Source organism: Nilaparvata lugens, chromosome 2 (genome assembly GCF_014356525.2).
Source record: "Nilaparvata lugens isolate BPH chromosome 2, ASM1435652v1, whole genome shotgun sequence".
NCBI classification, from domain to species: domain Eukaryota; kingdom Metazoa; phylum Arthropoda; class Insecta; order Hemiptera; family Delphacidae; genus Nilaparvata; species Nilaparvata lugens.
Window position 1 is genome coordinate 70437592 of NC_052505.1, and position 25473 is coordinate 70463064.

Here is a 25473-nt window from a genome sequence, read left to right on the forward strand (position 1 = left end):
ACTTTCTATTCAGAACTTCAAAGTCTTGTAAGGAAGCCAATGTATCTTCAAACCGTAATATAGCGGCCCAAACTTAAGCTCATAAACAAGCACATGAGACTTGTAATTGACCATTTACAAGTTCATTAACTTACATTTCAAACAACATTGTGAAGTTATTGTCAAACAAGGGCTGGCTGGCCTCTTTGTTATAACAGCTCTATGGTTCAACTGCTTGCAAGCAGCATTGCTACAGTGCTGCAATTGACACAAAGCAGAGGATTTCTATTGTGTATGGAATCTATTGTTCATCAAATTAGTGTTCAAGGTAATGTGAGTGATATAATTTGGACAGATCTGGAGAATTATATTTTACTAAGTAATTTATATTTTGTTGAAATCGATTCTCCAATAGCCGAATTTCTGATTTTCAATATTTATTTATCACATTGTGCACAAATACTTAACATGAGGAAAGGCACAACAGGCTCATGCCCAAAAGTGTCCCATATCCAATTTATACTATACTGTCCAAATCAAAATGTTGATTATGTCACTTTCACTTTTCAAAGTGAAAATATTCTAGCGCGTAGTACCTGAGTTAGAAGACTAAGAAAAATGAGGAAAATGATAATTTATTATTATTTATTTTACTTCGCCTTATTTGAGGTGGACAAGTTGAAATTTGGTTTAATGTGAATCTTAGCACTCTTGTAATCAACCTTGAACTAGAAGCTCCAACTATCATGTTATGTATTCCTCTCTGAATTGACTTTTTATGTAAATGTCAAGCCGCTTCCTGTTTTTGTGAGAAGTAGGTTCGTCATAGTGGGTTCAGTCATAGTGGACTAAATCTTGGAAAACATAGTAGACATTGAAGTAACATTGTAGACTGACTGAGGCTCTCAAGTCAATAAGAGTAGACATGCATGAGCATGAAGGTGAGGTATCTTACTCCTCTCTTCTTTATCACTAACCCATCACACATTCTCGATCGTCGTAAGTGAGGATTAAGATTCAATTTCCGATAAAACATCATCATATTGTATTTTCATTGAAGCTCTCTCACTTCAGGTGCTCACGTGATCACTCTGGAGGAAATATGAAGTTTCTATCAGACTTTGGAAATGAAGAAATGATAATAGTGGAATCAGTTCCTTAGTGGAGAATTTAGGGGGACACCCAATTTATACCGTTGTGAAAATGACTTTATGATATACTATCATACACTTGATCATGTACTTGGGCGGTGAGATTATTCAAGCACCTTTTCGACAAATGAAATCTTGGTTGAGAATTCGAATTGTTTGAGTTGAGATGATGAATAGGAAACTAATCGACGTTATTGAGAAATCTTAAATTGATAATCTTGATTTGAATTTTCAGTGACGTACTGTACGTTCCTTGTAAAATTTCCATCAGAAATTCAAAACTTCATACATCACAGTTCATAGCATTATCAAGACTATATTTTATCTATTTACTAAATTCCTGGATTTAATCCATTGTCTTCAATTTTCGGTGGATGGTCTCAAACTCTAGTCTATTCATTATCCTTACCTCTAAAACTGACCTCTCCAATAATATTATAGAAAAAAATTTCCATACCTCAAAATCAAACCTTGTTTTTATTAATCAAAACTAATAATGCCTCTTATCTCATCTCCCACGCTAATATGATGATTATTATGTGAGCGTCATCCAGATTTTTGTGCTATTTGGATACAGATCCTTCAAAACTAATGTCAATTTCTGAGTGGTGGGACCGAATGTTATCCAATATTTCCGACTTCGATGGAAAGCCATTGGCTTGGAGAGTTGTTCGGGGGAAAGTGTTTCGGTTATTTTGTTCTTTTTTGTTTCCTCGGTTGGATTCGAACAGTGGATGGCGACAACTGATCTCAATGTGGGTCACTGCGCTGCGCTGCGAGCCCGCATTACACACTACACTCATTGTATAGTTACTGAATTACTTTCCACCTGACCATCACCTTCAAGGTCTAGGTTGGAACCACAAGGCATAACTGGCTCATTTCGCCGTTTTTTTGCAATTATTATAGTTCCATCCTTTGGTGCAATACCGTTTGTCATTCTTTCACAATCACATTCCTCCACATTCACTTTCTGTTTCAAACTTTCGTTGATATCAGACTACTTGTCTCTGCACTTTTTTCAAATGCTGAGTGAAAGTCGTCACAACGCAATAAATAATTCTGGTGATGAGTCGAGTCGTCACCTCTGTCATGCACAACACCTCAATACATCAAATCGTATTCACTCGACGTTCATCGTTCATATTTCGTGACGGAATGCATGTGTGGCGCATCTAGGCCTACTCATATGTACTTCAAAGCAAGCGGTTTCAACTTAATTTCAAACACGTGTTTGGAATTCGTTCTAATTCATAACAAGTATCGTTTGCATTGTCATTGTCAGATTGAAGAGAAACATCATAATGAAACTTTCCTATTCCAATTTCTATTTCATTAGGTTTGAGAAAGGTGTTTGTGAAGTTGGTGACATTATTCGTAGAAGAGTAAATTATAATAACATTTTTTCATCATTATTCATTTGATGGATAGCAGCAAACAACAATCCACTATCAGCGACTGAAATGGTTCGAAATGGAAAATGGGAATGGATCGACATGGAAACATTTTCCATGTCATTTTTGTTGCATATTCTATCCATGAGTCTCAACTATTTTTCATTTCCCCATCACAACTCCTAGGAAGTTCCCTGAAAAATACATTTTTTAAAATTGAAATCAATATTCATAAATAAAGACAAGACAGTGATCCATTCTCAATAAGCATCTAGAAAATTTGTGACTTGCAAATCTGCACTTGAGTCGTTCTTTGACGAATTTTTTTTGTCGTCGTCTTCATAAATCAGACCTTGCTAGCTCCATGAGGTGATCCCTTAATTTCAGGAAGATTTCAATGGATTGATTAATCCCGAAAGAAATAAAATTGATTACAGACCAATTAATCCTGTAGGTTGAGAAAACATAACATGCTTGATTCGCCTGGATTTTCTCTGTATCCTGCATGAATGTCTCTGTATGTCTCTGGAATCCTGGAGGGGTTGTTCTTTCAGCTTTGTGAACCAAATGTCAAAATGCTTTCACCAGTGAGCTACTATAATGATTATCACTCTTATCTTAGCGATACTGGACTAACTCCATGATTATATTTTTCATCATACTTTTTATCTATGATTGAATCTTCAACCTTTGGATGTACCTCTTTATCTCGTCTTATAGAATTGCATAATCGTAGTAGTGTAGCTTAATCTTTAATTTGACCCAGCGTACACGCTTTGAGACTGAGACCAAGAACCAAATGGAGCAATCGATCGGAACAGGTCTCGCTTGATCTGATCTCGATTCTCATCTAAGAGCTGGTACAAGTAGCAGGCTAGAGATGGAGATCCAAGTCCATTCAGCATGATATAGCACTGCCTACTCAATCCTGGACAATAAATATTGTAAATACAGTAAATAAAAATAATTTAAATTTGCTCAATTATAACGCTCTTTCCAGTTGAGGGATAGAATGTAAATTCACTCGATAATAATTGAGCAGGGAGTCATATTAAACATTTTCATTTTGAGTAACTTCAAACATTTGCTGAAGAGTTCAAGCTGATACAAGAATCTTCTATGGAAACCTTTTTTATACTCTGGGAAATCGATTGATTTCGTATAGCTTTGAATACCGAACGAAACAGTTGGGCCGGACTTGACAATTTGACGCCCCTAGGCTCAATCTTTTTCCGCCCCGATTCTATGGCTACACTCTCCTAAGACATATTTTTGAAATCTATATCATGTTGATTGCTTGAGCTACACGATTACTACATGCTATTGCAATTTTTCAAAGAACAAACAGCATTTTTTAAAGGATGAAAACTAAGAATTTTAGAGATAAATAATTCTAGCGAAGAGATGCAGAATAAAATATGGGAGTGCGTCAAGACAAGAATATGAATATGAATATAGAGTCAAGACACAAAACAATATGGGAGCAGCTATGTTAGCTGCTTAATGTAGCCACGCCCCAAATTCAACGAACAGTCTCATTGGACTATGACTTGCATGTGATATTCTTGCTTCCTATTGGTAGTGAGCTGTGTCGGTGAAATTACGACTGATTGGTCAATCAGACAGCCTCTTGATTTCTGATGAGTGGACTACTAATTCAGTCAATCCTACGTCAATTCCATGTTATTTTCCTGGGAAGTATGTTAAACTATGGATAGGCCTATATTGAACAATAAGAGAGTTATTCATCTATTCCAAGAAGGAATTAGATAGAAAAGTTCGGGAGCTTTTTAGTATATGGGCCGCGAAATCTAGCATTGATACCAACATATATCGATAGATCTATCAACTATTCACATTCAACTATCAAAATAACAGGGAAATATTGGGATAAATGTATGATAGGGAAATAATATTTTTCAAGTTTTAGACGCTGCTGATTCTTTTATATGCGATAATTTTCCAATAATTTCATCCTTATGTGAAAAATACCAATATCGAATATTGTATTGATATATTGAGATTTTAATGTAATGAAAATATTCATTACATACTTCACCGATTGAGTTGAAATTTTAACATGATATAAAATCCGCATCAAGTATTGTTTTTGGTCTATCAAGGACTTCAGGACTCTTTCCTACGATCCTTCAAAGTTTACATGTAATCCTTATGGGAGAAGATTTGTGAGCTGGCCTCACACAGAAATAAAAATAAGCTGTTATAATCATCGCGTCATCCAACAGCCGTCGGTAGATCTGTTTTTCCATTTTCTTTCTTTCTACGGATTCACAAAATTTCAATTTTAATAATAATTTTAACATGTTTAAAAGTATAATTTGTGGATTTAAGTGAAATTTTTAATATTTTTTGTGATTGTGAAGGAAGATTTTGGTTTGTATTTATATTTTGAAATTAATTAATCTGATAAATCCAAAAATATTGTAGTACATACATTTTTTGGACTCAAAATAGTTTGTGAATTAAGTTATTATTTACATAACCTCTAGACCGTGTATTCCAAATTAAGGTTAAAAGCAGTTTTTGGCGAATGCCTGTTGTTTTTAACTGCATTGAATCTATTGTCTATGAATAAATGAAATTGAATAATGCCGCGGTGCGAACGACGTCCAAACTTGGGTCGTAGAACTCGGAATGCTGTAAATTTAGAATATGCACGGGAAAATCAGCAGCAAGGAGATATACCATTCAATTCCCCAGCAAGGTGCATTCAACTATATCTAAAAATGCAAACTGCTGTACAACTAGCACATAGGAAGTCCATATTGAGATATAAAATACTGATTGATGGATAATTTTCATAAAAATATAGTGCATCAGATTAAGCAAAGACTAAGTACACCTAAGGAGGCGCGGCTTGGTGATACAAAGTGTTGATCTTATGGAGATTGCCTTATCACACTGTTACATGTCATGTCCGAATCAGTGAGTGTGAGTTCTTCCATTCAAACAAATAAGCAAGAAGCACCTGGATGCAAAATGCCGCATCGCGCCTCCTCAGGTGTGCATCCAGCTAAAGTTTGTCATGAGATGCATTAACTGTTTGGCGGTACGAAGTTCGCCGGGCCAGCTAGTTATATATAATTTCTAGGCCAGAAAACCTGATCTTATATATAATTTCTAGGCCAGAAATCCTGATCATATATAATTTCTAGGCCAGAAAACCTGATCTTATATATAATTTCTAGGCCAGAAAGCCTGATGTGAAAAATACCAATATCGAATATTGTATTGATATATTGAGATTTTAATGTAATGAAAATATTCATTACATACTTCACCGATTGATTTGAAATTTTAACATGATATAAAATCCGCATCAATGATTGTTTTTGGTCTATCAAGGACTTCAGGACTCTTTCCTACGATCCTTCAAAGTTTACATGTAATCCTTATGGGAGAAGATTTGTGAGCTGGCCTCACACAGAAATAAAAATAAGCTGTTATAATCATCGCGTCATCCAACAGCCGTCGGTAGATCTGTTTTTCCATTTTCTTTCTTTCTACGGATTCACAAAATTTCAATTTTAATAATAATTTTAACATGTTTAAAAGTATAATTTGTGGATTTAAGTGAAATTTTTAATATTTTTTGTGATTGTGAAGGAAGATTTTGGTTTGTATTTATATTTTGAAATTAATTAATCTGATAAATCCAAAAATATTGTAGTACATACATTTTTTGGACTCAAAATAGTTTGTGAATTAAGTTATTATTTACATAACCTCTAGACCGTGTATTCCAAATTAAGGTTAAAAGCAGTTTTTGGCGAATGCCTGTTGTTTTTAACTGCATTGAATCTATTGTCTATGAATAAATGAAATTGAATAATGCCGCGGTGCGAACGACGTCCAAACTTGGGTCGTAGAACTCGGAATGCTGTAAATTTAGAATATGCACGGAAAATCAGCAGCAAGGAGATATACCATTCAATTCCCCAGCAAGGTGCATTCAACTATATCTAAAAATGCAAACTGCTGTACAACTAGCACATAGGAAGTCCATATTGAGATATAAAATACTGATTGATGGATAATTTTCATAAAAATATAGTGCATCAGATTAAGCAAAGACTAAGTACACCTAAGGAGGCGCGGCTTGGTGATACAAAGTGTTGATCTTATGGAGATTGCCTTATCACACTGTTACATGTCATGTCCGAATCAGTGAGTGTGAGTTCTTCCATTCAAACAAATAAGCAAGAAGCACCTGGATGCAAAATGCCGCATCGCGCCTCCTCAGGTGTGCATCCAGCTAAAGTTTGTCATGAGATGCATTAACTGTTTGGCGGTACGAAGTTCGCCGGGCCAGCTAGTTATATATAATTTCTAGGCCAGAAAACCTGATCTTATATATAATTTCTAGGCCAGAAATCCTGATCATATATAATTTCTAGGCCAGAAAACCTGATCTTATATATAATTCCTAGGCCAGAAAACCTGATCTTATATATAATTTCTAGGCCAGAAAGCCTGATGTAGGTTCAAATTCGAAAACAATTTTCATAAAATGTGTTTGATTCTCAAAAACTTCTTGACCCGAAAAAGTGTCTCTGAATTCAATAATTTTCCATTCTCTTTTCTCTTTACAAAATAAAATTGAGTAATGATTAAGAGAAAAAAAAGAATCAAATACATAGATTCCCTTTCTTTACCAACGAACAAATTCAAAATCATTTCCATAAAATTCGAATGTCATCTCATAGTACATGCCTGACGTCTATAATATAAAGTAAGGTATTTTTGTTATACAATGGCTCTCATAATGGGTAGTTCGATTTCTTCTGAAATACTGCTCAATCAATTCATTTCCCGAAATCATGTCGAGCAGCGAGCATTGTAATCTGATTTAATGGTTCGCTTGACCGAAAACTAACAAAAAATATCATTTCACTACTCCACTTGAATCAATTGCATAAAAAATTTGTCAAATACGTGTCCAAGTTAGTGTAGAGTAACAATGAAACCGGAAGACGTGTATGCTATTTAAAACAATTAACGCAGTAATTATGGATGATTCGACGTGGCTAATTAATATGAGCTTCCGCATTAGGTTAATTATACTTTTGTTTCAGAGAGAGGTATGGTAGCAGATGGACATGCTAGCTAGAGCATAAACATAATATTAGTAGATCACTGATGCTAGATGCAGGTTTTTGTGTTTTTAGGGCTCACATAAGTCTTAGAAACTTTTATGAGCTTCGTAGATTGTAATCCTCAGCAGATGAGGGAATCATCAGAGCCAGAACCAATTGCTGAAAACCCTTCCTCTTTGCTAACTTCAAATTTGATATTTCAATATTTTTGTTTGGAGGTATTGAAGAATTATTTGTTCAATCGATTCATTTTTTAGATTTAGTCTAGTACAAAATATATTGATTTAGAGAAAACGGAGACTTCCTTACTACACATATTTTATTATTATTCTACTTTTTGAACCAGAGAATGGCTGGATGTGATATCAAACTTGTCTAATATCGACAGTTCAATTTTGAGAAACATGCTATAACTGAAAGATCTTTGATCTCGAAGTTTCATGAGTCAATCGTTAGTTTCATGCATCAGCGAATATTGGAAAAATAATAACAGATAAATTAACTCTCATAGCGAAGAAGGACACTTTAGTACACTTTGGGGTTCAAAACTTGACAATCATGAATGATAAGTAACTCTACATTGGTTGATTGAGATCTGATACTGCCTTGAAAATGATTATTCTCAAACATCCCCATTTTCAACATTTAGCTCAAGGTACTCTCTTGGAAAGATTATTTTCAGAGAACTGCCAGAAGAAGAAATCCCTGCACCACCGTAAAGCACTACGTTCAAGAGCATAATACATTTATGAAACATTTACCTATCCGAGTAATCGACAGAGAATAATCAACACTTACTATAGTAACCGAATTTCCATAACTACTACAATTTGAACTAAAGTTGATAAGGTTACTCATATGGAGCAGGAAACCGTGAGTTCTTATGTTTTCAAAAAACAGTCCCTCATTAGAATGCAATTTCAAGGAAACTCTGATCTGAGGACTGAATGAAATGCATCTAAAGGTGCGTACAGATTTACGCGCCGCGAACATGAGCAATTCACTTTTAATCAGCTGATGCCAAGCTTTTTATATCTGTATCTTACCGTTTCTGTAAAAATACAGATATAATTATTAGCTGATTGAAAGTGATGCTCATGTTCGCGGCGCGTATATCTTTTTTTTATTATTATTATAAATGAAGTGAATTATCTGAAGTGAATTATTATTATGAATATCTGTACGCACCTTTACAATGTAATAATGAACAAGCGAGTTACAGTTATTACAGAACGTTCATAACCATGAAATGCATTATTGAGTATTATATTTCGGAGAAAGTCCGGAGGGAGAAACAACAGCGACCCCTCTTCCAGAGAACTATTTATTTCATATGCCCATCATTGCACTGCTGAGTGAGCGTTATGGAGGCAATAATGAGATGAAATTCCGGTATCCTCAAATATGTATATTTTTGAAACAATAAATGAATGAATATCCTCTCAACCCTCGAGATCATCCTTGTTTTGGTATATGAGAGACAATGAAAGTTACTATAGACACACTACAAACTATTTTACACTGTTAAGTATTCGTTTTCAATATTTATTATCTCTAATAGTATGATTTGTATTCTACGTATGCTAGGTATGATTTTATTTGTATGCAAGCAACACAACATATTTGGGAGGATGAAGTACCCAACATTTCCCCAGAAAACAATCGGTCATGATTTCTGGGAGAAGGATTCACCATTATTATAATCGAGGAGAAGAAAACCCCTGTTATTCGGTAACTATGTTCCAGAAGGAAAATCCAGAGAGAGGTACCATTTATAATACCATTTTTATACTCCGCTGGAGACGAACTAGGAAAATTATTATTCTATTCTATAGTGGACTAGTTGGCATCATCATTCATAATTATCTTTTGATCCAGGTAATAGGAGAATCACAATGTGAATTATGGCAGGATTATGTTCCTTGTTTTGTTTCCAGTAGAAAAGAAATTGAATTATTTCTCTCATCACTTTTCTTATGGAAGATTGTAGCAGAAATGCATTGATTTGCTAGCCTGTGGGAACTTACATTGTTTATTATAATATTATGGGAACTAACTGTGGGTGTGGCCGGTTGATGGACTGAAGGTCACTACGTTCAAGGTCATAGTTACAATGTGAAGACCACTTTCAGTTGGGCTACTTTCCCATTGCTGGACTGCTGGCCGGCCGCTCGCGTGAAAGCGTTTCTATTATCAATTATGTATGTATAGTCAGCCAGTGAATCCTTCAATCATTATCATTATCATACTCCTCATCAGCTCTGGGCATCATCAGCATCACTATCATGAGTAAGATTTTTTTGCCCAGAGCAGCATCTCAAGTGGTTTTAATTGAACAACTTGATATTTTCCATTGGAAAGAAATCTGTAGATACGTCACTGGAAAGAAGTCTTGACTCATTAGAAAAATATAATGCTAGATAGAATGTTCCAAAGAGTTAAATGGATATTCTATGCGAACAGAACGACTCGGTCGCGATGTAGATTTCGGTTTCAATCGATATTTTTTCAGAACAAATTTATAGGGTAACAATTTTATGCATGTGATGGATTAGAACTATTCTAGATACATTTCAATTCATAATACGAAATAAAAATTGCCTATTAAATTACAATTTATAACGAAGGATTGCAAAATCACTCGTTCTCTGTTGCTCTAGAAATTGTTACATGAGTTTTGATTGATTTAATTCTTCTAAATTCAAAATTTCTCTTGGACAAAAACTGAACTTGAACAGTGAAAACATAACCTATTTTTCGGACATGTTATTCATTATTAATTTGGGAACAAAATAGTTTTGGGCCATGCCTGTTATTCTTTCACAATCAAAATTATTTGATTTGTAATTTTATCCACAAAAAATAAATATAAGAAAAATTGATGTAGCGTTTCTTTGATGGGTTTATGGATAATTATAATATAATTTTGCAACGAATTACTCATATTTTCTTATTTATTCTAATTCTTTAGATCTGATATAAAACAGAATAGATCATGCAATTTTATCGATAAATGCTTTGTATTATTATTATGTTCTATTCTGATGATAATCGTTTTGTTGCAGATTGACATGCTGCCTTCTGCACTCTTCTTTCGATATTACCTATTCGGTAAGTAATCAACACATTCCTAAAAAGTCAAATATTGTACAGTAATATCTTTGGTCGATAATACATGATAACAAATATTTTTTCTCCATTAGAGAGTCAGAAAGATGCACATATGCTTCCCAACAACAGAAATAGAAACGAATGTTACAGTATGTATTGCTGTAAGGCTGAATTCATTTTTCCGATGAGTAAGACTGGTTATTTTCAATTCGAGTTCTTTCTTGTTAAAAACTTTTCCCAGACACACAATTAAAACTATTCGAAATTGGTAAGAGAGGAGATCGTAAACCTCCTCTCAATGTTATTACACCTACTATACAGATTACCTTCGATAATCTGTTCACTATGTAGCCTGTATGATAAGCACTACTATTTAGAATGTGTAGTTTGTCCACATTATTCAATGATGCTCGAAAACGCTCCCGATCCCCCACTGTTATTTGTATTTTCTATCAAGGCGAAATACACGTCTCCTGAGAATATTGATGATATCTTTGAAATTCTCTGTTCTAAAATGACAATAACCTCTGCAGATGCTAAAAAGCGAAGCGACCAAGAGAGCCGTTACAAAGTTATACCGCACTCATATCAAGAAACTTATATCAAGGCACTTATTATTTTATCTTGGAAAACTTATAGAGTTTAAAATAGAATCCTGGTTGAAACACCAGATTAACATTTCAAATAAGTTCTTCTGTATAATAAGAATTTGGGAGCAATTTCATTCCCTCACAATAAGTCAAACTACGATTGCAGTTACGTTTTGCATTGTGCGTTCGTTACTCTGAGTGAAATCGGCAGAGGACTTTGTTTGGAAAGCCCAGAATCAGCTTGAAAAAAGTTATTGAATTCTGTTCCAAAGTGCGAAGAGTATTAAACAAAATTTATTTCTTGTTAAATTCGAAATTTACATCAATAATACTTTTTTAGTCTCATAGCATCTCATTTTTATAATTCTTTGTTTATCAACAATATTTATCCAGATGGAATTAAATAGAGAATGCATTTATTCAAATGCTAATTAATATATAATTATAATTGAACGAAAATCCTAAATAAATTATCTAGCTGTTAGCCCTGTTGTCAAGGTCTGCAGTAGCAGAGGTCTTCGGGGTGATTTGCAGCATTTATTTAGGATTTTCGTTCAATTATAATTAAATATTTATCCATTTTTCTCCTATATATTCATTTGTAAGATATCAACCAATCGAAATAAATTATAATCATTCCAAATTCCAATAGTTTGTAACGTTTTCGATCGTTCAAATTTAATGAACAATGACCATAGTAGAGACAGGACATAACAAATTAATCTTTTTGCTATCGCGTGAAGAGAGGCCAGACCAAACTGCATTTAGTGGCTAGGTACTTTACTAACTGGCTATTACTTACTAATAAGACAGTCATGAGAGATCCAAGTCCGTGGCCGCATTGATCAACGGAGCAAGAAGAGAGTAAAAGCTAGCGATGATGATACTAGTCAGCACTGGCTCAATGCACAACTCATCCAACACACACTTCAAAGTTTAAACATTTCAGTACTGAGAATTTATTGTGCGTGATTACTCCTAAGGTATATGCAACCTTTCCCTATCAAATAGGATGCAGCAGAGTCTACTTCTAAAAGGTAGTGACTCTTTTCAATTCAAAATTCAATAGAAATATGAGGAGATTGAATAAAAGGCTTTCAAATTGGAGAGGATAACTGAATATTTCATGGCGATTTATTACAAAAAAAAGCTTTTTACAAAAGAATTGCCTTTCAAGTCATATTTTTGAACCAGTTTAATTGGTAATACTTTATTAATTCTATTAACTGAGCTTATCAAGCTATACTGTTCTTGTTATCTAGTAAAATGAAAAATTTTCTTTTTACGCTATTATGATTCATTATTCAAAATTCTCTAGATCTCCTACAAAAACTCGGATATCCTTATATTCCCCAAAATCAATGGGAAATGGTTTATAATGCCTTATCTATTGGATGACACTTGATGTCACTCCGATGACATATCACATTCTTTAAAAAAAATAACAGATGCACAACTGAACGTTTCAATGCGATCAGGAATATAATAAGAAAGGTACTGTGCTATTGAATTATTGTACATTATTATTATTATTATTATTATTATTATTATTATTATTATTATTAGTGAAATATTTATATATATATCCATTTCATCAGCATTTTTGGGGAAAACAAAAACATTGCCAGTAGTCTTCATGCTTTTTCTTAAAATCCAGTAGTTCAACTGACTGACAGAATAAGAAGACATTTTTTCCAGAATCTAGACACAAATGCAATACAGATACTCAACTTCAAAAACTTGTACAAATTCATAATACTACAGAAATACTACTTCGAAAATAATTATAGACAGACCAATGAAAATAGATACAATACAAGACAATTGCACTATAGAACACCAGACTTTTATACAGAAATGGGAAAGGCTATACCGGAATACTTTGTACCGAACATCCTCAACAGCATCCCCAATCACCTCAAGAGCCTCAACACATACGCAGAAGTTAAAAGAGAAATAAAGAGCTATTTCATAACAAATCAATAGAAGAATAGAAGATCAACATATAACTCAATTTAACATATAAATGTAAACATCATAAAAAATATTTATTAATAAATACAAGAAGAAGAAGGAATTATATTATGTTTATGAACCTCTTGCAAGTCTGATAAATAATGTATTAAAACAACACCCCAATATAAGCTAAAATTAGCTTCATGGGGTAGCCACAAAATCTTAATAATAATAGGAGATCTAAATTAATTCTTTCAGTTCGTACAGTTATCATTATTATTGTTATTATTATATTATGAAGATCTAAATAGATTCTCACGACATAATTATGTGATAAAATATAAGATGTTATTATTTTATGATCTATCATGAACATTGTAAACTATCATATTATGTAATGTGAGAAAAAATTGAATAAAAAAAATAAATTATTATTATTATTTATTATTATTATTATTATTATTATTATTTATTATTATTATTATTATTATTATTATTATTAGCGTATGGCTTTGAATGATGGGGAGACCCAAGGGTAGTTCCACCTCGCCGTATATAGTCCAAAGTTCGCAAATGGGAAACCGGACACTAAGGTTATAGTGAGCACAATACTTTAAATTCACACTTTTCACTACGGAATAAAGTTCATTTTGATGTTGAAAAGTCCAAACATATACAAAACCGAAACAAAACACAAAACCACTAAGCCAAATTTAGAAAATATTGAATTTAGACAATAAATTTAGAGCCGGAAATTTATAGCACGTAACAAATGATGCAAGAGACAGATTATGCAAGTATGTTTTCGGTATAATGCAAGTATCCTAACGGTACTTTTTCTCTATGATTGTATTGAGATCGGCTGTCATACGCGTACATGTCAGGGTTGAACTGATTCATAAGGTTATTAAAACTCGGACAAGACAATTTTGTACAGATTTTTCAGAACTTTTTGATTCGTCACTAACTAAAGTGATGCATTTAACTAATTTTGATGGATTTGAATTGGAAATGAAGATAATTCTCCTCATCTTTCATCGCATTATGGGAATGTAAAGAGGAGAAATTTGGGAAGCTGCATTGAAGATTGACACAAAAAAGCGAAGAATTATTGAAATCGTGACTGCAGTTTTGCAGTCCATTACATGCCAGCCAGTAAGTTGTGCGGGTAAGCTATCAAAAGATTGAAGGCGAACAAAGGCCGGAGGTATCTACGATGACTCAGCTCTATATGGACACTTTATTCTCAAGTAATAGTCCACCATTTTCACTTCGGGTTGTCAATGCTCTCCCAGTGACTGATGTACGATGAAGAAAAACTTCAAAATAAGAAGTTATTTTAGAGCTGAATAATTAGGAGTCAAGTTCTCTATGACCTTTGTAATATCCATTATTACTGTTTTTTGCTTCAAGTATCTCTGATACAGTACCTGGACTAAGTCTCCTTTCAGGCCAGTAGATGGACTTCAGATCTGATGGAAGTTTGAGTGTAATGTTCCAATTAATTCATCTCTTCTGTATTTTACAGGTTTATTGCAAATTTTATTCCTGAGGTCATCAGTATTTGCCAAGGATTACGGCCATGTGAGTAAAATTCTGAACAAATTCATTCTCATAATATTACGGATTCCTGGAATCATGCAAACATGGAATTCATTATGATTTCACCAAAAATCGAACATTGATGATAATGTTATAGAATTGTATATTCAGAATCAATAATGATTCAAAAAAAGAGTTAGGACCATCACCATCAATTAATATTGTAATTATGCGATTTCCCATAATGTAGAACAGATTGGTGAAGTCGGTATCACTTCCACCCTAGACTACGAGCACTTATTTGGGAAAAATCGGATATGAAATCCTGCTTGAAGTTCACATTTCAAGCTCTCCAGATTTTGAATTATACTCACTTTAAACCAATACAAATTTTGCTAAACAAAATCGGTAAAATGGAATGAAAAACTAGATTTTCCAAGACTACATCTAAATATAAATAGTTGTCCAAATATAAATAGTTAATGGCTTTTGATTCTGAATACACAACTTGTTCAGACTGTTCACGTTTATACTTATTAATTATTAATTTGTGATTACTTCGCTGCGGATTTATCTTCCAAGCAAAGTGATATTAATCTATGCTTATTTATTTTGATATTATTAATAATACATTTTCATTTCTAAATATGTAATTACGTTTATTATGTATTTTGTAATTTATTAATCTCTGAATGAAATTGAATTGAATAATAATTATTCAATAAAATCAAAAATCAATTTAAACTATAGTATCGTATTAAATTATTTAGTACGAGACTAGAGATTGAATTGATTTTTATCAACTCCTGAATTTCTCAAAATATTCTCATGTGGATAGATAGTCCATATAGATTTTCAGTAGATTGTTAATACAGGTTTCAATTATCTTTAATCAATTATTCTGGGGAGTCCTTGAATCCGTTCCTAGAAGACTATACAAAATTAAATACTCATTTCAAGTTTTTGATTTTTCAAATATTCATACTTTGCTGCTCATTGCAGATTGTACTCAAATGTATGTTCTTATTCAATTCTAATCTTACTCTATTCAGGTCTCTCATTTATTTTTAATTTCAATAGAATGCAAATCTTTAGCAGCCGCAATGGGGGAGCAAACAAACTTTCCCCTTTAACCAAACTCAATGAGAGATAGTGAAAAATGGCAGTAAGTACATTTAATGATATTCAACAAGGACACCTCACCTTTGACGTAACATCCTTTATGAATAGGCTCTGCTTAAGACATTCAAGCTATAAATATTTATCAGCCAAGTGTTTGCCCGATTTATGGATACCTACTTTCTCTTTGTACGAGGATAAATACTTAGTTGTTCCATTTTACACTGGCAGGCTGAAGCAGATCTGTATGGCTTTCCAATTAGTATGCGAAATGATTGCAGTGATTGGAGTGAACGGCTATGTTGTGTAGAATTGAATCAGGTATACTAAAATAGGGTACTGTCAATATATTATAAATAATTTTCATAGGGACTATCTTCCCTCTTACCGTGTTTGCCTTTCCCCTGAGGTACCGTATTCTTACAGAAAGTACAACGTTGAATAAGTTATTTACTTCAACAGATCTTACCTCCCATCCTTAACCACACTTTGTTCCAGTTTAAATTCACAATTCCTTCACCAATTGGACCCAACAGTTGGAAATGTCTGAATTTTATAACAGTACAAAAACTTTCATACAACACCAACTCCAGGCTCAGTTTTATGCTTTCTTTTCTATCTGAAAGTTAAAAGTTTACATGATAGCAGATCCTATCCAATGTGGCTCCCTTCCCGACTGTTGATCCTAATTGAAAAAATGAAAGGGAAAGTGTGCAGACTGCACTCTCTCAAGTTCTGAAGTGATCCAAACCAAAACTTCTAATGAGGCGCTGGCAATTAATCGAGACTGGTTGTAATCAAAGGACACTCGAACTGAATTCTAGATTGCTCGGTCATCAAGATCATGGTTTGCTCATTTCGGGATGGGTGACTTAATTGCAAGTCAGGATGACTGTTGCAATAATATGGTTTATGAGTGCCTTCATTTTTCCAATAATCAATTACATTATTGCATGTGATATGATATTATCATCATTACAATTATTTATTTCTATTCTGAGTTTTATCAAAGGATGAAAGAGATGAAATTCTGATAACCTGAGAGAAATAAGATGACTCTGAGCTCTCATAACAGATTCTCAATCATTAAACTCACAATAGTATTGAAGATTGTCTATAAAGGAACAAGATATTGGAAAAATCTTAAGGATTCTCAAGTATAGGCTATGTCAGTTTGGACAGCAGAGACATTTTATAACTAGGATAAAATGGACAGAAAGGATAATTGATAATAGGATAATCACTGGGATGAATGGAATCGCAGTGAAGCAATGTAGTCGAGACAATTCATTTGAGTTTGCTAAGTATTTGATCATTTTATGGCTCCAGTAACCGACTTTTTGTTCCATACTATTTTCAATTCAGAATAGGCCCAATTAAATATCAATTATGCCGCTTTTGATCATGGATGTCCTTGTTTACTCGTAGAATTCTCCACTAATTGACTCTATTTTTTGAATTGCAAGTGTATATGCATGGACTTCAAAGTAGGAATTATATTATCAAATGTCAATATTAGCAGTCAATAGAGTTTTTTCTCAATCAACTTTATATCTCAAGCTTACAATTATTTGACATTGAATCTTATCATTATTGTACTAGTACTATGATTAACTATCTGCCTCTACAGTCATTGAGTGCACTGTCTTTCGTCATTGAATCATATGAATATTGATTGCAGATAGAGACATGGCACCCGTTGCGAGAGAGGCCGATGATCTCGAGGGTGGTTTTGCCGATGCGACCAGCCATCCCCTTCAACCGGCCGACCACCCGCGCAGGCGCACAAGGACACGCCACTAACAAGAGGCTGCAAGTTGAGCCTTCTCCGTCTAATAAAATAGAGGTTTGCTGGTTTGACACTCGATGTTCGAGAGCCTTCATCATAACTCTTACTATGTCCTTCTCAATCTAAATTGGTTTTAATTTTATCATCATTGAGACTATTCAAGAAAAACGTAACCTCCTGTCGATTTGTAACATTTAAGGATTTCTTCTCGGCACTTAAGCAGATTGAATTTCTTGTGAAATGGATTATAGCCATGCTTGTTTCCAATTTAATTTTGTCTATTCTATACCTATACTTGATCAAGACCTTAGCCCTGCGAACAACATTATCAATCGCCATCGACGGACACTTTTTTTTGGTTTTTGCAACACTTTTATCAATCACACTTTAATCACACTGAACATTAATCAATATAACATAACAACTCTGGTGATTATATTCTATTTTTTTCAAATTCAAATTTATTTCTCAAAAAACATATACAATTATAATAATACAATATTATAACATCTAAAAATAATACAAGAAAATTACTATTAAATATATAAAATGATCCCAAAACTGCAGTATATTTTTTATGTCCATCTATGTTTAAGGAGTAGCTTACAAGGTAAAACCTGTGCGTAGACTTGTATTCGAAGAATATATTGAAGCGTTTCCTCAATGAATCTGATCTCTTCAGATGGAGCATCAGATTGATGTCGAATCTTTTGAATTTGTGAAATGATCTTTGAAAAAATATAATATCATGAATGATTACAGTCAAGAGTCATCTTGAGTACAGAGAGCAACAAAGCATTAGGCGATTGGTCTGTAAACCGAGTTTACCATCGTTCTATTGAAATCAGCACAGATTATAGTCTTGTGCAAACCACTGCGAATTCTATGACAGCGACGAGAGCTGGATAATTTTTGAGCCGTGTTTGAATAGTTGAAATCGTCGCCGTCATGCGATTCGCATGCAGTGTTTCTCTTAAGGATATTATAATCCGTGTTGATATCGATAGAACGATTGGTTTAAAGACCAATCGCTTTGACTTGACGGTTGCCTTAATAGTGAACTCAGTTTATTGACCTATGTTTTATTCTCTCTGTATTCACGATGACTCTTGTATGCATTTATTGTATTATCTTTACAGACATATCAGCCTACAGCTTTGAGATGATACTCATTGATTGAAGTCATGCTCCAGAATACTCTTCGAATACAAGATTCTGTCGATGGAGAGAGAAATATGCCATGATGAGATGACAAGTAGAGACATATGAATAGATTTATATTTTTTTAGATGTTCAGTGGATAATTCGTAGTTTCCAAACAAAATTAACCTTTAAATGAACAAGTAATAGTCGATCTTTTTTCTTTGAGCATCTAAATTTAAGAATTCACGCTGTGAAAATAATTATGGACTGAAAATTTTGTAATGTGAACAACTACAAGAATTAACCTATTTCGGACTATGTTTAACCTTCTCTAGATTTGGGAGAGGAATAGCACAAGGTTACCTTATTTTTTCTCTCCCTATCATTTTGATGATGTACTTATTGTATCAATCAATGCAGTATAAATTAAAAATAAATTCGAAATCTCTTTTACATAGAAAATTTTAACTATTTGGAGTAATCAAAAACTGCTATAAGTATTCATGATAGATTTTATTAAACTTAATGATTTTGTTACTCTCAAGCAGGTATTTGCTCCGGCACCACCAAGCATCTTGGGCTCATTCAGCGACTTCGGCCATGCCACGGTCAAAGCGAGGGAGCCTGCAAGAATGAAGAAGAAGCCGGTGCACGCTGAGCAGCAGGCGGCCGAGGCCAGTCCGGCGATCGGACTGCTGTTGCCTCCACCGCCCGTCCACGAGAACGAGGCCAACTACGGCTTCCAGCAGCAGGACGAGACCCCAGCAGCCGCCTACTACTTCGAGGCATCTCTGCGGCCGCCTCCAAGAGACTCAGCCATCAACATCATCCCGCCTCCACACTCCAGCAACCTGCCTCCAAACACCTACTACTTCGACAATCCCCACAGCTACCACTCTCGCTTCCCTGTCACTCACTCTCACAAACAACAGGGTGACTTCTTCTTTGGACAGTCCACATCAGCATTCAGAACCACTCTTCCAACTGTTCCACCTTACGAGTCTCCCTTCAGACTCTACCAGTCTGATGCTTACAGTCATGCGTCAACCAGACTACAACCACCCTCCACAAGGCAGGTTACCAACTACTACAGTCAAAATCCATTTGGAGATATCAACCTCAGCTCCAGGCGTCCAGAGTTCAAATTGGAAGGAAAACAGCCAGCAAAAGACATACCAGTTTTCCAACATCTTCCATCAGCTGCCATTCAACATTTACCTTATATTGCAAGACCTGTAAACAAAGAGAATCAGAATGAGGGCAAAGTAGTTTTCCATCAATACTCCCATGTACAGAGGCCTGTATTCGAAGATAATCAAAGCCAACCAGTTGCCAAAGATGTCTTTCAACAACTCTCTCATCTAGGTCGGCCATTCAAGAACCCCCAAAACACACAATCCGAATATAGTCACTCCAGTAGCAGTAGTAATAATAATAACAATATTAAACATAATAAGAACAATAACAATATCAATCAACAGCAAAATAATAATCCCTACCTGACAACAGTCTCTTCCAGCATACAATTTGAAGATGATAAAAGATTAAAAGTACCGAGTCAATCTTTCCATGCTCCACCCCCAGCTGCAAATCAACAGAGTGATGTTGATAGTTATAGTTACAATGAAAATCCCCATAAACTTATTCCACTCAGTGTTACAACAGTAGACATTCCTTCAGACACTGTGAAGACTGGAACAGTATTATCAAGTGTTCAGCCATATTTGGAGTATCAAGAACAAAAACAAAAACCACTTACTTACAATGACGCACCAGTTAGAAATCGACGGCCACAAGTCGATATTAAAACGTACCAGACTCTGAGAGACGATACTAGACCGTTCCTACCAACACCAGCAACAGATGTGGAGCCTTTCATAAGGGAGCCTGTCAGAGGAACACCCTCATCCGATCATGAGGATCAGTTGAACGAAGTACATGTACCAAACAGAGGAATTTACTCAGCAGTCAGAAAGCCCACAGATGAGACACCACTCGACGATTTGACAACAACGTTCTACAAGGTGAGCTCTAGGAAGCCAGTGAACCCTCTCAAACACAGGAGAAGACGTCCGACTGAAGTACCCAGTACAGCTACTACAGTTTTACAAGAAATAGAACATGAAGAAAGTTTGAATTCAATACCGAATGGTATCTATTCCAATTTGGGTAACACTTTATCCAGCGTTGAACCTCAAACAGAAAGTGAACAGGAGAACTACCCTGTTACTACACCTCAGCCACCAAAGAGACGAAAGAAGCCAAACCGACATAGGAATCGAGTGCATTCCAACTATTTCAAGACCACACTTCCACCTGAGCCCGAAACCACGCAGCACGTGCTATATGATTACTCGACGGCGGTCATCACAGATGCTCCAGAAATCACCAATCCTCACACACATAACTCAGCTGACATCTACAGCAATACACAACCTATAGATGATTATACAAGGTACAAAGATTATTCAACCCAAGATAGTATAGCTGGAACTCAGAATATCTACCCCACGCAGCCAGTAAGCAGTGAGACAGCAAATAGTATAGAGGAGGATGAAGCAACTGAGAATTTCATCACAACTACTTTGGCAACCACAACTACTTCTACAACCACCACTCAGGCTCCCCTACCTTCCTCCACAGCATCGTATAGGACTAGAGTGAGGAACAAGTATGGGAATAACACAAGACCCCGGTTCAGTGTGAAAGAGTACAAGGAAAGGATCAACAGAGGCTCAAGCAGCACAACCATTGCTCCCAGCGCACCTGAGGAGACTGAAACAGAAATACCAAAGGTGAGGGTGAAGTACCCCACCAGAAACAGGGGTCAGTACAAGGCGTCATCCAGTACTGCTGCTGTGAATGACGATGATTTCATTCATGAAACTACTACGGAAATCATACGAAAGTACAAACCTCGAGTAAGGTACAACTACAAGACGTCTACCACAACACCGAAGCCATCATTGCAGCTAGACAGCCCTAGTACGACGACGGAAAGAGTAAACACCTTCAAACCAAGTGGTGGCAGGTATGTTGTTCGTTGTAATCAATAATCATCAATGTAGGATAAGAAAGTTGAATTAATTATCTTATCAACCTTGAGTAGCTTTTAAATTTTCAATTATAGTTTTTTTTAACATAAGCTGGGCAGAGCTGAAGTGTCTCAAGCTGGGTACAGAGATGAACAGCCTACTTCTTCTCTTAATGTTTCAGAAAAGTAGTGCACATAACCAAGTTGATCACTTTTAACGTGTTGAAGGAACTACGAATGAGAAACTTCTCCAAATGGTTAGGGTAACCCGAATAAATTTATTGAAGGAATATTGAAAACAAATTTATTCATACGAAAAATATTTCTACGATAATTGAATATATATTATTGGAATATGTTGAATAACATATACATGTTGAATAACATATTGTTGGAATATGTTGGAATAATTGAATATGTATTATTGAAATTCAAGTATTCGATATGTATGTGTGAAAGTTATGAAAAACTCAGCTCCAGTAAACTTCCAGTACAATTATATGAAGATGAGAAAATACAGATTCTATTGATGAGATAGCAATATAATATTGTACTTTGTGGCTGTGCACCAGCAAGTGAAGGACTCCATCTCCTGGCACAATAGTTTGTGATGCTGGCTGAGCATTGAATCTTTGCAAAAATCACTTTTTGAGAAAATAAAAATTATAAATGGAAATGAGGCAAATAACTGTATTCAATTTACAAGAGAGGTTTAAAGAACTAGGGTTACTAGGCTATACACAGACTTTGTCTCATAATACATATATTGAGACTTTGTATCATATAATATTTAGAAGTGTAGAATGATGTAAAGGCACCTTTAACATTGATTCTATTTTATTTTTTCTCAATAACAACAGAGGACCTCTAATTTATTCAACAATTGAATTTATTCTCTTCACAAAAATAACATTACATAAGTAAGAGTTCAAAAATGTTCTCGGAAAATTGACTAATTACATTTCAAGTAGTGTGATCAGTAAAAATACAAATTTAAATTGTCGTTTTAGAAGATTCTAGACAATGTGAATAGTTTTTTCTAATAATAAATCCACCAGTTCTAATCAAAGAAGATGGAATTCGAATGAGTTTCAAAATATAAATATACATAGCCTTGTCAATATTATTCTTGTGAGAAAATTTTAAATTTTGATAATTGACTTTGGGTTAGGAAGCTGTTGACTCCTCATGCGTGTAGAATGTTTTGGGAGTTATACTTTGAGTAAAAATATTATACGTAGTATAGGAAATTCCAAAACGTTCAGATTTAATGATTTAATAATCGAAAAAAAATGTTGTTGTCCTCTTGGAATTATTCTTTTCTTCTTCCACTCAAGCTATGATCTTCGTTATGACCTTATAACAATCAAATCAGAATAACTTAATACCTTTTTTCGAATTGTTACAGATACAAGGCGGGCACTGGCAAATACTACAGCAGGTACAGAACGTCGACAACAAAAGCACCAGACGAGGAGAGTGACGATTCGTCGCCGGCAGCGTCCAAGCCGATCCGGACGAAGGGCGTGTTCTCGGCCAAGCGACGTCCGTTCCCGCTGCGGTCGACGGTCGATCCGGACGCGGACGCCGATGCGCCGACGCAGGAGAGTCGTCGCGAGAACGAGATCGACCAGGTGCTGACAACGGTGATGACGAAGAAGGTGGATGATGCCACCACCACCACGATTATCTCGGGCACTGTGCAGGGAACATCTGCGGGACCAACTGGAGAGGAGGCCTACACTGTGCAGAGGGTGTCCGATCTCACCTCCTCACCCAGTAACATGTATCAACCCAATGGATTCCGCAAAGGCCTGTCTCCAGCCAGCAGGAGGACGGTGCCGCAAATCACAATTGCCACCGATGACCCCATTCTGCCCCTCGAAGCATTCTTCCAGACCTGGTCCAACAACAAAGAGAAGCGCAACTCTAGGTAGTCGAGTCCCTCATCTAATCAAACAGTACATATCTGAAAGATTTCATACGTTTCTTATCTATGGAATGATAGTACATGGTAGTAGACTAAAAAGCCAAAGTGATTTTTAAATTATTTATTTCGACGATGATCGTCATTATTGAACGAACTCCATTTATTAAAATAATATTGGGGTTTGTTGAGGAGTTGATAGCAATTGAATTTCATCTTGAATCAAACAAGAGAGAGATGTGGTTTAGCAGTGTGGATAGACACTGATCTGATTAAATCAAAGAAAACACAACCATTTTCATGAAGCTTGCAGCAATTTCCTTTAAAAACGAGTCAAACTAATTGCTTTTTCCAACTCCTCATGTCATAGCAATTCCAGCAATTAATTGAAAAAATGCAAAATAATATTATATTCAATTGTTAGCCTAAGAATACTTGACAAATAATGATTTACAAACAAATAATGATCCTATTACTATCACAATCGCATACAAATTTGTCTCACTCTTCATGTTTAATAATCAGAATATTTTGATTTGTTTCAAATTTGAATATTTTGACTATTATTTTCCAAAAAGTGCTTTTTTGCAATACCTTTGGAATTAATTTAAGTCCGCTTGGATGGAATCATCGATTATTCGAGACTAGGAATAATTCTAATCATAACGGTAGAGACCATAAACTTTAATTAGTATAATATTTATTTATTGTAGAACATTCATGAAAACAAAAAGATACTGATCATATTTATGTCTGTGGCGTGGTATGACAAAAAATAATTTCAGAATATTATTTTTGTACAAATTATCATGCAGTTCTCAACTATTTGTAATCTGCAAATCATGTTGAAAGATAATGTAAATATAGTAAATGTATAATTATTTGAGTAGATATCAATTGATTGTATATATCATACCTGTGTACAAATATTTTGTATTTATTTGGAAAATATATTTTTATAGTGTCTGCAATATTCATTTCTAACCCTGACCTCTATTATACTATTCATTTTCAAGATGTATAGATTCACAAAAAAATTTAATAAAAGATACATAATTTTTCGTCATGGAATGTACAAATTAATACAATGCAAATAGATGCTGTCACAAGTCATAAGGAAATTACTGTGTTCATTGATGTATCTTCGAAAAATCTATGTACTTGATCCTATTTACTTGATGGTTTAATACTGCTTTGACTACTTTCTAAAAAAGTGAGAATAAAGGTAGTGTAGATAAAAGATCTATTATCAGAGTTGGTGAAAATGATGGAAACAGCTTTTCTTTTCTATTTCTTTTACAAGGATATTTCGACTGATAGGATCTGGGATCCTATTCCAATTGAAATTTCTTTTAATTAAAACTACTTTCCAGTAGCTTCAAAATTTCGGTCTTGAATCCCCAATTTCAAATTCAACTCCATTTTTTCAAATATGAATGTGGCTCGATACAGAATTTAAAGAGAAAATAGATGGCGAAAACAGCACATCAATAACTCAAACATTTTCAAAGCTATTTATTCACATTCGAAGATACAAAAATAAAGCATACAAAAAACGTATTGAATTAGTACATTGAAGATCAACTTTTTCTCTTCAAAGTGAAGAAAATGTCCGATTAGA

General features: G+C 34.6%; 1 protein-coding gene across 2 annotated transcripts in view; it reads left to right on the plus strand.

Annotated features, from left to right (window-relative positions):
- Positions 1 to 24818, plus strand: part of LOC111048854 (mucin-6-like) — a 42235-nt gene extending 17417 nt beyond the window's left edge. The window contains exons 2-6 of one of the 2 annotated variants that reach the window (XM_039421590.1): positions 10707 to 10752; positions 14827 to 14882; positions 17641 to 17805; positions 19437 to 21922; positions 23334 to 24818. In XM_039421590.1, coding sequence (XP_039277524.1) covers positions 10713 to 10752; positions 14827 to 14882; positions 17641 to 17805; positions 19437 to 21922; positions 23334 to 23862 — 3276 coding nt within the window. In that variant the 5' untranslated portion in view covers positions 10707 to 10712 and the 3' untranslated portion in view covers positions 23863 to 24818. The remainder of the gene's footprint in view (positions 1 to 10706; positions 10753 to 14826; positions 14883 to 17640; positions 17806 to 19436; positions 21923 to 23333) is intronic. The other variant, XM_022334834.2, reaches the window with a different exon arrangement.
- Positions 24819 to 25473: the final 655 nt, after the last annotated feature.